The following is a 12,173-nucleotide window of genomic DNA, read 5'->3' as shown; positions in this document are numbered from 1 at the left end:
TGAGATATTGTTATACTGGAGGTGAGGGAAATATTACTGACATCTAGTGAGTAGAAGCCTTGGTTACTGATAAACTACTACATTTTTACAGCAAAACCCCCAACAGCACAGAATTCTGCAATGCAGAACCATCATAATGCTGAGGTCCAGAAACTGCCTGAGATCAAGACATCATTAACTGGTAAGTAGATACCTGAAACAACAGGATGAATGAATGATCTCTCACTGTTGCTCTGGCTCCCATCCAAGACAAATTTCCACACTATAGCAGAGCCAGTCTGTCCAAAATGTAAAAAGAGCCTGTATTTTATACTTAAAACTTCAATTACTTAGTACAAGGGATGGAAAGCATTATAAAATTCTTCATAAATTATTTCCTCATTAACTCTTTAGTTTCTTCCCACCTCCCTTTTTCTTTCTTTACCAAACTTCAGCGCTACTGAAGAGTTTTCTATTATTTAAACGTTCATCTTCTCTCTCTGTTGTCTGATTTCTGACATTTTGATATGCTGAAGCTTCTGCATGATTGCTATGACACTCAATTGATAGGACTTGTTCCCTTTGGACATAGGTCCCCCTCTGAGGAAAAAATAGAATATAATCAGGAAAATGCAAATAACCACTGCATCACTGTAATTTCTGAGAGAGATTATTAGACTATTTTGGAAAATTAATTTAGTACATTTTATAATTGAGTTGGATTCTAAAAAACAAACACCCACCTCAGTTTGTTATTTTTGCCATTTTAACACACAATAAAATACTTCTGAGACAAAGTTTTTCTCCTGATTTGTTTTGGCACTGGAACCTGGAGTCATCCCCCAGGACAGAGTGGCTAAGGAAGATGGACTTCCCTTCATTTTCAGATGCCCCAGTTGTGTGAGCATTAAATATTATTCCATCTACTTAATAGCCAGGAAGTCACAAAATAATTGAGAAAAAATAGCAGGTTTTGAGACAGTGAGGAATTTTTCCTGCTTATACTTTAAGAAAGGCAAATCAATATGAACAAAATTTATAGTGATGTTAATTGGCTTAGGTAAGGTAGGGGATAGCCATTTGAACAAGTCACTGACATATGAAATGTTACCTTTTGGAATTTTAAGCAATTTTATGACAAAGGAAACTGATTTTGCCAATCTGAGAGACAGTGGAGACTTTTTCTCTTTGAATAAAATCATCCTATTGACTTAGATAGATCTCAAATTTTTGTATCATGCTGCTTGATTTTGCAAATGCCACTGTCCAATTTCCCTTAGATTTTTTAAAGTTCTCCTGTGTAATATGTTGGAGTAGTTTCTTGGCCTGATGCGCCCAATTTCCCCTTTGTGACACAGTGAAAAAAAGGATACTGGTAATAGACATCAATAAGTTCCATTCCAATTTTAAAGAATTAGCATTTACATATTTAGCTTTCAAAAAATAAAAATCAAACAAATGTTATTCCTCATAAAAGACTTGTGACACAAAATATTTAATTTTTATATTTTTGCTGTTTCCTTCACTTATCCACAATAACATACTCTTTTTTAGATTGGAAGAGATAAAAGCTTTTGTGTTGATGACATATTAAAGAGAGAAAGTGAAATGAGCTTAAGTTTGATTTAAAAAATGTATTTTTCAGAATATGTGTAAGTTCAATTTTTATAAGCATTAAAACCAAGCATTTCTAAGTGATCAAACTTAACTCTTAAATTTATTCCATAGGTAATAGCAGGCAATTAAAAACTACTCCCCACATCCACAGAAGCATTATTTTACACTTGATAAACACAAGTACCTTTGTTTCATTATCTATTAGAGGATAGAGAAATAGTAGGCCTGACAAAAATATATGTATATATAATATATATGTATAATAGATGGGCATATTTAAGTATGTAAATTGTATCTCTGCCTGTCTTAAAAATTGCTAATTAATAAAGTGAATGCCATTCTAATTTTATTCTGTTTAAGAGGTAATTTATTCAAGAATATTCAGAAATCATCTATCTAATGGAGGTTAGATTTTATTAGCATAATCCAAAAGTAGCATTTATTACTGGGGAAAGTAAGTGGTGTGGGGCTTTCATTTGGGCTTTAAAGTTTATGTCCACCTGCACTGTAGAATTATTACAAGAAGTTCCTTGTCACAAAATATAGAATTAATATTATAGCTCTGAATATTGGACATAATACACAGTAACTAGAAACTTTAGATATATTTTATATTTAGATTATTCTTTCATTCTTCCTTTTATATACTAGATGTTGATGATATAAAAAATGATACAATATAATATCAATCCTGAAAGAATTTGCATCATAATGGAGAAGATATTTATTTGTAAAAACAGACAAAGCACACTTAATGTTATGATTAAAGCTTTTGAAAAAGTATATGGAAATTAGATTAATAAGCTCTCACTTCTATTAGGATGGGAAAGTAATGATGGTGCAGCAGAAATTCTTTGGGGCATGAAAAAAAGAGAATTCAATGTGGAACTTAAGGAGCTAGAGGCAATGGAGGCTATGTTGGCAAATGTTAAGCATAAATAGAGACAGAGAAGCAATAAAAATCAGAAGAGGTAGGAATTGTGTGAAGCGAAGGAATGATGTGAACAAGTATTAGTGGGGCTGAGTTTGTTCCTACAGGGAATTTGGAAGACTATTTGTGATCATGCTTGGAAGAGCTGGGGGACATATGAATAAATATTGAGTTTATTGCATAAATAATAGAATACTTTCTTACTTTTGTGGGTATGGCATGGTTAAATGTTTATTTTAGAAACTAATGCTTGTGAGAGGGGAGAATGGCACACTTGAGAGAGGCTCATGACAGGAAGAGTAACCAGGGGCAGGTCACTGTTCTCTAGGCCAGAGATAAGAGAAAGGAGGGTTGTAAGCACTGGCAATAATGACAAAATGAGAACTTATTTAGAAAGCAGAATAAACAAAACATAATAGTAAGGATTTGATTTTTATTTGGTTTGTTGTAGCTAAAATCACAAAATTTAGAGATTTAAAATTGCCTATAGTTATGTCTCAATTATGGTAAAAACTGAATTAAAATAATTGAATACTTGGTGTGTCACAGCAACTCATGTGGTGGGAACAGCAGCAGTGGCCAGGCAGCACAGTTTCAGAAGGTTCCTGAGAGCCACTGCCTGCAGCACCTGCATGAGCCTTGTGCTCTCAGCCAGGAAGCTCCAGAGGAAGGTCAGCTCTGAAGAAAGTGAGGCTAAGAAGAAGCCTAAGAGGAGGTCTTCCAGGCTGTCTTCTCCGACTGCTGCTGCCAAGGCAGATGCCAAAACCAGAAAGGTTTTCTTTCATAGTCAGCAAATGGAAATAGTGATGTGAATGAATAACTGTGATATGAGGTAATAAATGCAGTTTTGCAAATATTTCCAAAATAGAACTGACGGGAAGCAGCAAGTCATCAAGGAGACTGTATAAAGTGTATGTTCACAAAAGGGAGATTTTATAAGGATCCCAAAGAGGAGTTGGATATTTCCAGATGGAGAAGAGTGAGACTGAGAGGTCTGTGAAAAGAAAATAGGATTTCAGGAGGTGCATCATCATCTGCCTAACTAGAAATATATTAGACAGTTAAGGGAACTGAAAGACTTTAATTTGATTGAAATGCACAATATAATTCTACAACAAAGGGAAAATAGGCAAAAGAGAAATTAGAGAGTACATTGCTTGGTCCTTTAAAAAGCAAAGACAAGAATAACATGGGGACATTTATATTTTAGAATAATCTCATTGGCTTTATTGCTGACGATGGGATAACAGATGTAAGACCTATGAATGAGGGGCTCAGAGTAGAGTTTACTATATTTTAGCAGAGAGATGATACAAATTTTAATGTCATTATCAGTTACCAGACAATGTTATTTAGAGTCAACAAAATATGATTACATAGAGAAGTAAATTGAGAAGTAAAGTTGATATATGTTTGATTTGATATATTTTGACCTGGAATTTATATATTTTAAAAAACCTTCTATAATTTACACTAAGTGTTTACTGTGCCTCTATAGATGAAATATTTGAAGGATTTACTGAGTCTGACAATTTTAGTGTTTTAGCCTCCTGATTCATTAATATAAAATGTTACATTTTAAGTAAGGGAAGTATTTTTTGTTTGAATTACTGCTGTCTAAAAAAGATATTTAAATGATTATATCAAACAAGAATTTATTATGTCTGTTTTTATTATTTAATTTTCCTTTTAATGTGTTATGGAAAACAAAAGTTTAATAATGGAAAATTACATTTATTTTACATAATTTTGGAATAATTTTTAGCTAAGTTATCTAAGGCAAAAAATAAAAAGTAAAGTTTTACAAAGCCAGATATGTGGTAGGAGGTGGGAGAACTAGAGGTGTGCAAAATTTGTGGTTAGAGACTGATCCTTCCCATCTCTTCCAGATGCTTCCCTTATTCTTAACATTTCTCAAAATTTGATATTGATACTCTCTTCTCACATTTTTCCGAAGAGGCAATTACATTACTTTCTATGATTGCAGAAAGTTATGATTACATTATATTAGATTTTGACACTAAATTACACACTGGTGAGAAAGCCATGCTCTTCATTTGGTTTTTATTTTCATCACTAAGACAATACAAAGGTGACTCCCATTCTGTAGTCACAAGTTACTTCAATATTCCTAGTAAAACATAACAGAAACATATATATGTTTTATTTCATTAAGATCTCCTGAAGGGAGACAATTCTTTGTTGTATGCTAGAGCCTTTTTCCCCAAGTTTTGAAAAGCAAAATGTCTCCAGGTATTGTCAACTATCTCCTAGACTATGAATATGGGGAAGAGGCAAAAACTTCCGTGATCCAGATGCAAAAGAAACATTAAATGTTAAAGATATTTCATCTTTTAAATTCTAATGAAATGCCCAAACAGAATTCTTTTTTTAAAATTTAATTTTTAGTTGTAGTTGGACACAATTAGAATTACTGTAATTATCAACTACTTTCTATAAGCAAATAGAAATGATAGCTAAATAATCTTTAAGTGAATAATATTAAATATCACAATTATGAAAAAAGTAAAGAATATGAGTTATTTAATATTTTCTTTCAAATTCCAACTCACTGTTTTGCCTGGAATTACACTACATTATGTTGAAGTAATTGGTAAACTATACTATTATGAGTGTAAATTTTACAAATATTGAAATTACTGCATTCTGAATAAAATCACAAACTCTTAAAATGGGATATTTAAAGAGGGGAAAATAGTAACTAATACAACTATCTAAAAAATTTATTATACTTTACTGGGCAGTCATAGTCATGGCATTCTTATAAATATTTTTTAAAACACTTTTTTGTAGTTGTAGATGGACAGAATGCATATATTTTATGTTTTTTTTATATGGTGCTCAGGATCAAACCCAGTGCCTCACACATGTTAGGCAAGCATTCTGCCAGTAGCTTCAGCCCCAATCCCAGGCATTCTTTTAAAGTATCATTAAGTTTACACATATTTTTTGGAAGGGATTGAGTATTTGTTCATCTATGATCAACACTTTTAGGCTAATTTTCTGTTTTAACTCAAGTTTTAAAAAAAAACCTGCTTTTATTCACATTAAAAACAAACTGCTTGATATGTACTCAGTAATTAGATGATGAATTAAGATGTAATTTTTCCAATAAGTAGGATGTGGATGCACTGGAGCAAACACCAGCAAGAGTGAGGGCATGCTGCTAAACTGTCTCACCTACTTTTATCATGCTGTATCCACTTTAGGGATCCAATTTATGTGGTAAACAAAACTTTCAACAAATTCATTTCATCCTCACAATAATTATACAATGGGGAGATCAACTTAATCTTCATTTTACAACTTGGAAAACTGAAGAACAAAAATATCCCGTAACTTATATAAAGTGGCATGCCAATAGTGGCACAGCATGGATCTGAACAGTCTGGCTTCAGTAGCAGGATTTTTCCAACCTCAATAGACACACAATTCAGTTAGCAATCTTATTAAATTCAGATTCGGACTCAGTACTTCTGGTTAGGGGAAAACAATATTCTGATTTTTAACAATCACACCTGTGATACAGATGTTGCTAGTCTGAAGATCACCCTTTAATTAGCAAAGTTCTAATCTACACTGGACAATAGTGAGAGATATGGCAACCATCAGAAACACAGTTTATACTCAGAAAATTACTCTTACGTGCAAATTGCCAACTTCTGATTTAGAACTTATGCTACTTCTTTTTCTTTCTTTTAAAAAGGGAAGTTAAGGGCTGGGGATGTGGCTCAAGTGGTAGTGCGCTCGCCTGGCATGCGTGCGCCCCGGTTCGATCCTCAGCACCACATACAAACAAAGATGTTGTGTCCGCCGATAACTAAAAAATAAATATTAAAAAATTCTCTCTCTCTTTCTCTCTCTCTCTCTTTAAAAAAGGGAAGTTAACAAAATTTGCAAGTATTATAGTATTTACAAGTATTATAGTAGCTAATTTCAGGTTTTGATAGTCAACATATGATTAATATAAACTTGAAACTGTAATATCTACCCCCCATAAGGCCTTCCATTCATCCAAAAAGGATTTACAATTACTCTTAAATATCTTCTTTAACATAGATTCAGTCCAAACCCATTAATATTTAGGAGTACATGTTTGTACCCTCTATACAGGAAAAGAAATTCAAGGTTAACTTAGAAATCCAGCACCTTTCCAAACTTTTGCTGTTTACACAAGTGCTAACTCTAAGTGGAAAAGGAAGCACATCCTTTGATAAACAGAACGTAAATGTCAACACATTACTAAACAACTCTCGTCCATAACTTTCTGTAAAACAAAGGGATGTTCATAATAATTTCCCTTCATGCTCACTGGTGAATTGATTTTTATACCGTAATCTAAAATATAGAATGTAAAAAGTATAAAAGTAAACCAAAAAACATATATTATTTCCCTGTGTTTAAAATGCATTGGCCCACAGGCCTTCAATACTTAAAACCTAAAATACCATCAAATCATTAGAAATTAAATCTTTATCAACCTTGTTTACTAAAAGAAAAAGAAGTATTCCTATTGACATATAATCAAACACTTTTAAAGTCATGCATTTAATTTGACAATGATATCTTTCAAAGGCCATCCTGGATGTGTATATTAGACCTAATTATGTAACTAAATAATAACTTATTAATTAAAACAAAAGATGGGATTTAAGACAAATCTCCCTAGTACAAGTAATTCTGGTTTTCCTATATCTCATTCAACATTTTCCTGAATGTACCCAGATACACTTAACATTTCTTCCCTGAGGGATAATTAACTGCCACATACTTTGACAAGTTTACACACACACACACACACACACACACACACACACACACCTTACCAAAAGCCATAATTAAATAATTGCACCTGGAAGTAGCAAGCATAAGGTTTCAAAGGTCTCATGCAATATTAACACACAAATTCTAAATATACTTATGACTGTGGAATCCCATTTTTAATTACAACATAAATTAACAAATCTAAATAATACAATTACCATAAAGCTAAAATTCTCATTTATGCAGCTATGAGTTAAAAGAAATATAATACCACAATCTATTGCATTTTCTGGCATGAAAGCAAAAACACAATACAAATGTAGGCTTTTCTATCAAAATTACAAGAACTAACCTTCTACCCAGAAGAATCCAAAGACACACAAAAGCATCTGCATTATTTTACATATGAGGTGTATGGAAAAAAGTCTCTCCCCAAAGTAGTAAGAAACAACTTCTAATTTCCTAAGAAACTTGTATTTTACATTTGTTTTTTTTTTTCCTGAATCACTTACACAGCCACAAAGAAACTCAGATATTAAAGAACTAGAGAAGTTAAAAGATGTCCTTTTCAATAGCCAACAGTCACCAAAGACTGTGACAAAAGAAAATAGATATAAGTATTCCATGTTACTGTGCACAAGCAAGCCCAAAGTTTTACTGCTTCAATAGTTAAATCACTAAATGTTAAGCATTATTTCATGAACCTAAATGAAATCTGGTATATAAAGAGAAAAAAATATGCGATAAGTGAAACTTACTTTCTATTTCACAGAAATATTATTATTATTTTAGATTATTTTATTTCATCTAAAATAATCCTGTGACCTTGTGGAAACAGTCCTGGGTTAAACACTTAAAGTACATTCCTTTACCAAATGTACTAGTAAATTACTGCTCTGAAAGTATTCAATATGTCTACTATGTTCTCTAGATGTAAATTCATACACTGGTTTAAGCCATTTGCAGAAAATCAACAGAAATTATCAGAATATATTCTGAAAGTTAAGTGATTCTTCCACAGAGCAAATTTAACTTGACCTCCTAAATGGTACAGATTTGACACACCATTTAGAAGGGTAAAAGAAATACTGATTTACTTCTTCTCTAAAGCAATACTGTTCAACAAAATTATAATACAAGTTACACATGTAATTTTGAATTTTCTAATAACTATGCGAAGATGATAAAAATACAATTTTTAAAACACTTACTAAACATGCCAAATATTATTTCAAGATGTAAAAATCCAGTATGCATTTCACACTTACAGCATATCACATTTTCAACTAACCACAACAACCTGGTCCATAGTCAGAATGTGGCTAGTGGCTACACTATTGAGGAGTATACTTTTTAAGTAATATTTTGAGATCTGACATACCACTCTGTTTATAATTAGTTCACATTCATGTCTGCTTTTTAAACTGAAATGGCTGTGACTACAAATATAAGCAAAACTGTTAATTCACTGGATAAATCAGGATCAGATCCCCCTTATCTGGGAATCTGGTTAACACACACAATAAGTAGCAAATGGATTTTTCTTTATTATGTCTCAAGTAGACTTCAGAGATGGTGCTGATCAACATGAGCAAACACAATTTGTAGCAAAAACACAGGTTAAACACCAAAACATTTTTATATCAAATCATAACACTGCCTTAATTCTAGCATCCCTTCCCCTCTCATTCTTGAGCACATATTTCTATGCAATTTATTTATAATATTGCTCTCTAAATTTGATAAATTTTGTAAACCATACAGTCACCATTCAAAAATAAACAGAACACTATATAAGACACAAATGAAAAAAATCAACCAGCTACTTTTAATACAATTTGTCAACCAATCTTAAAGTCTGAGTTCCACTGAATTTGATTCTTCTCACAATTCCAATTAATTTACTTCTAAGAATTTTCCCAAGTCATTAGGATATTTGTTTAAAATGTAAATAATTCCAACAATGTGTTTTCTAGAAAATAACAACTACAACCATAGCTTAGCACATAAAATTTGTCCTTTAGGCAAGTTACTGAATAAATCAAACAAAAACAACTATACTCCTGTTTAATGCTTTCACATTTTGTAACACCATATTCAACAATTTCTAAATTTGGAAAATCAGTTCAGATTGCACTCAAACATTAACTTTAAAACTTAAAACCTTACAGGTTTCTACAAAATACTTGTGAATAAATGTATTCCACAGAAAAACAACAGAAAAATCAACACCACTCAAACAAATCTCAGCAAGAAGCACAAGATCAGTATATTCATAAGTACAGAATATATGATACATGCTAAACAGTGTTTTTCCCCTAATTTAATTTAATTCACCTAGGAAATTTTTGTTTAAAGCACTTGCAAAGTTTTAAGGAAGCAAACATAGCTAGCTAGCCTCTTCTGCTGCACATACATACAAGGATAATACATTCATCTCCTGATATCATTCCACAATTTAGAAATCAAAATAACAAAATTTGTTTCTTACCTGTAGTTAGGAGAGGGTTAAGGGTTATTTCAGCTAGCTCCTTCTGAATTCTATTAGTGAAATGGGAACAGACAAAAAGGATTTGAGACAGTCTACAGACTAACCAGAAAATCAGAATGCCCTCTACCATCATGCAGGTAACTGCAAGGCTGGTTTTGCCTTCAGTAATGCTAACATGGCTGCTTCCTCTTTGTTCTCAGAGGCATAACCCAAACTCCTTAACAGAAAATTGCAGCTTTTTTCTCACTTGGTACTGTAAATAGGTAAGTCATTTACACCTGATTTGAGAAAGTCCTCCACTACTACTCAACAAAACGATGTAAAATCTATTTTAAAACTCTTTTTACCAAAGAAATTCTCTTTTCAAGCTTATATGCAAATGAGACAAAACAGAAGGAGGAAAAGCACTAGAATATTTTTGACAATGACTTCAATCCACTTTTACTGTGGTAAAAATTAGAAAGCTATTGCAAGAGCACATTAATAGTTTTGTCAATATTTTATCTGTTTAAAAAAAGTTTAAAATTTACAAATACCTTTACCAATGAAAAACTTCCAAGGACTATTTTAGCAATCTTACTTAACCATTTCTTTTCTCTGATCTTAGGTACAGCACGCAAATTTAAATTTCATACTCTTGGAGGAAAGAGGGCCTTAAGGTAAGGGGAAAAAGAGCATTTCTCTGATTTTCTTGAAATTTAAAATGTTTTCAAAAGTTGTTTAATGTTCTCTCCACAAGATTACAACATACTGAGAAGAATTTTAAATTATTTCAAAGACTGCTGCTATTCAATACAATATTCTCAAGTTCATTAGTGTTTGATTAATGGTGCAATGACTGTGAAAATGTATAGAAAAATAAGAACATGAATCACTATAAAATGCAATAATTGATCAGTTTTTATATTTCCTTTTTCTTTTAGTTGTGATCAATGAAAAACCACAAAACATCAACATTAGGTAATGCTATAGGTACACTTTATGTTTGATACAAGAGTTCTACTCAACACAACCACTATCACTGATGGAGTCCCATTGATGGATTTTTTTTGCCATAATAGAAAATAAAAGTCAGCAGGAAACAAATAATCTTTCACTTATAACCAACAAAATGTTTTTTTTTCCTGCTGTTGATTTTCACTACTATGTCAAGAACATCCAGGAGTTTTAAAGATGTGCAAAGTTTTAACAGCAAAGTGACACCTGAGATTGTTAATGGCTACTTTTCCATTTTATTTGTTCTCACAAGAACAAACAGGGATAACTATAACTACAAAAAAAATTATACCTATTATGCAGGATTTAAAGACTTGTTTGTAAAACTAAGCAAATTTAAAATCTGCTTTCAAAAAAAGCCAAGGCCTGACATTCAACATTTTTTAGCAAATATAAACTTTTTTGATCATTTCCTTTCATGAAAAGTGACATATTTCCTTTTATGAAGTTGCCACCACAGATGCCTGGACTGACACCCACATGGACACACGCTAATTTCACTCAAGAGTATAACTCACAAAAGGAAACATCCCCAATGTACCATCTAATTCAGTTTCACAAATTTTCCTTGCCAACTCCTTAAACTGTCAGGATGAGAATTCAGTCTCTAGGACTCTTGCTGAAATTACCAAAGTACAGAATAAGTTTGCTTAGAAGCATAATTTTAGTGAGGATATTTTCATGCTCCCTAAAGGATGACAATTCATTCAAGTACAAATAAAATTGGTCATGAAGTATTTCTGGAGTATTGTTCTTGATGTAAAAATAAAAGCATCCAATTGCTTGAAAGACAACCTGACAATGTTACCTTTTAGCACTAGTGGATAACTTAGCAGTGGTTTTGCGAGAGAGTTTGGTGCTCTTCTTCCCCTGGGTGGCAGAAGGTTCTTTCTTCATGATCTTCAGGCTCTGGAGCAGCAGGGTGTTGCTGGTCGAATCTGAACTGCCACTGCTGGTGCTGGGGCTGTCATCATCGGACATTTGCTTATCACTGGCCATTTGATGAAGTTATCACTTGAAAAACTTTTTTAAAGAGGAAAGAGAAGAGGGAAGAAATGTTAATCTAAGAAATCAATCAACAGCTTTTCCTTATCTTAATATCATTCCCAAATTGTATCTTTATAAAAAGGCTTCAAAAGTGTTCACATTTATTGTATGAAAATGTTACTGGGGATAGGATGAATCTTACAATGCCAGCTCTCAGGGATTGTCCGAAATCACCCACTCACATTTTTTTCCATTCCTTGGATAATCTATGAATTGTCTACTTTCTCAGAAGGCATGAAAAAGATTTGCCGGGGAACTTAAGGCAAGGAGTATTAACAACATAACTGTAAATAACAGGTTTTTATGAAAAATGTTAAAAAGTCACTA

At 32.4% G+C, this 12,173-nt stretch overlaps 1 protein-coding gene across 3 annotated transcripts in view; it reads right to left on the bottom strand.

Moving 5' to 3' along the window:
• Positions 1-12,173, bottom strand: part of LOC144252855 (ubiquitin-conjugating enzyme E2 E3-like) — a 57,338-nt gene that overhangs the window by 39,578 nt on the left and 5,587 nt on the right. For all 3 annotated transcript variants that reach the window (XM_077794932.1, XM_077794931.1, XM_077794933.1), the window contains exons 4-5: positions 11,608-11,822; positions 9,804-9,853 (exon numbers count right to left, since the gene is read on the bottom strand). In XM_077794932.1, the coding sequence (XP_077651058.1) occupies positions 9,804-9,853; positions 11,608-11,798 (241 nt within the window). In that variant the 5' untranslated portion in view covers positions 11,799-11,822. The remainder of the gene's footprint in view (positions 1-9,803; positions 9,854-11,607; positions 11,823-12,173) is intronic.

The sequence above is a fragment of the Urocitellus parryii genome, unplaced genomic scaffold (genome assembly GCF_045843805.1).
Source record: "Urocitellus parryii isolate mUroPar1 unplaced genomic scaffold, mUroPar1.hap1 Scaffold_61, whole genome shotgun sequence".
In the NCBI taxonomy this organism is placed as follows: domain Eukaryota; kingdom Metazoa; phylum Chordata; class Mammalia; order Rodentia; family Sciuridae; genus Urocitellus; species Urocitellus parryii.
Note: the sequence above shows the minus strand (reverse complement) of the source record. Positions and strands in the feature narration are given on the sequence as shown.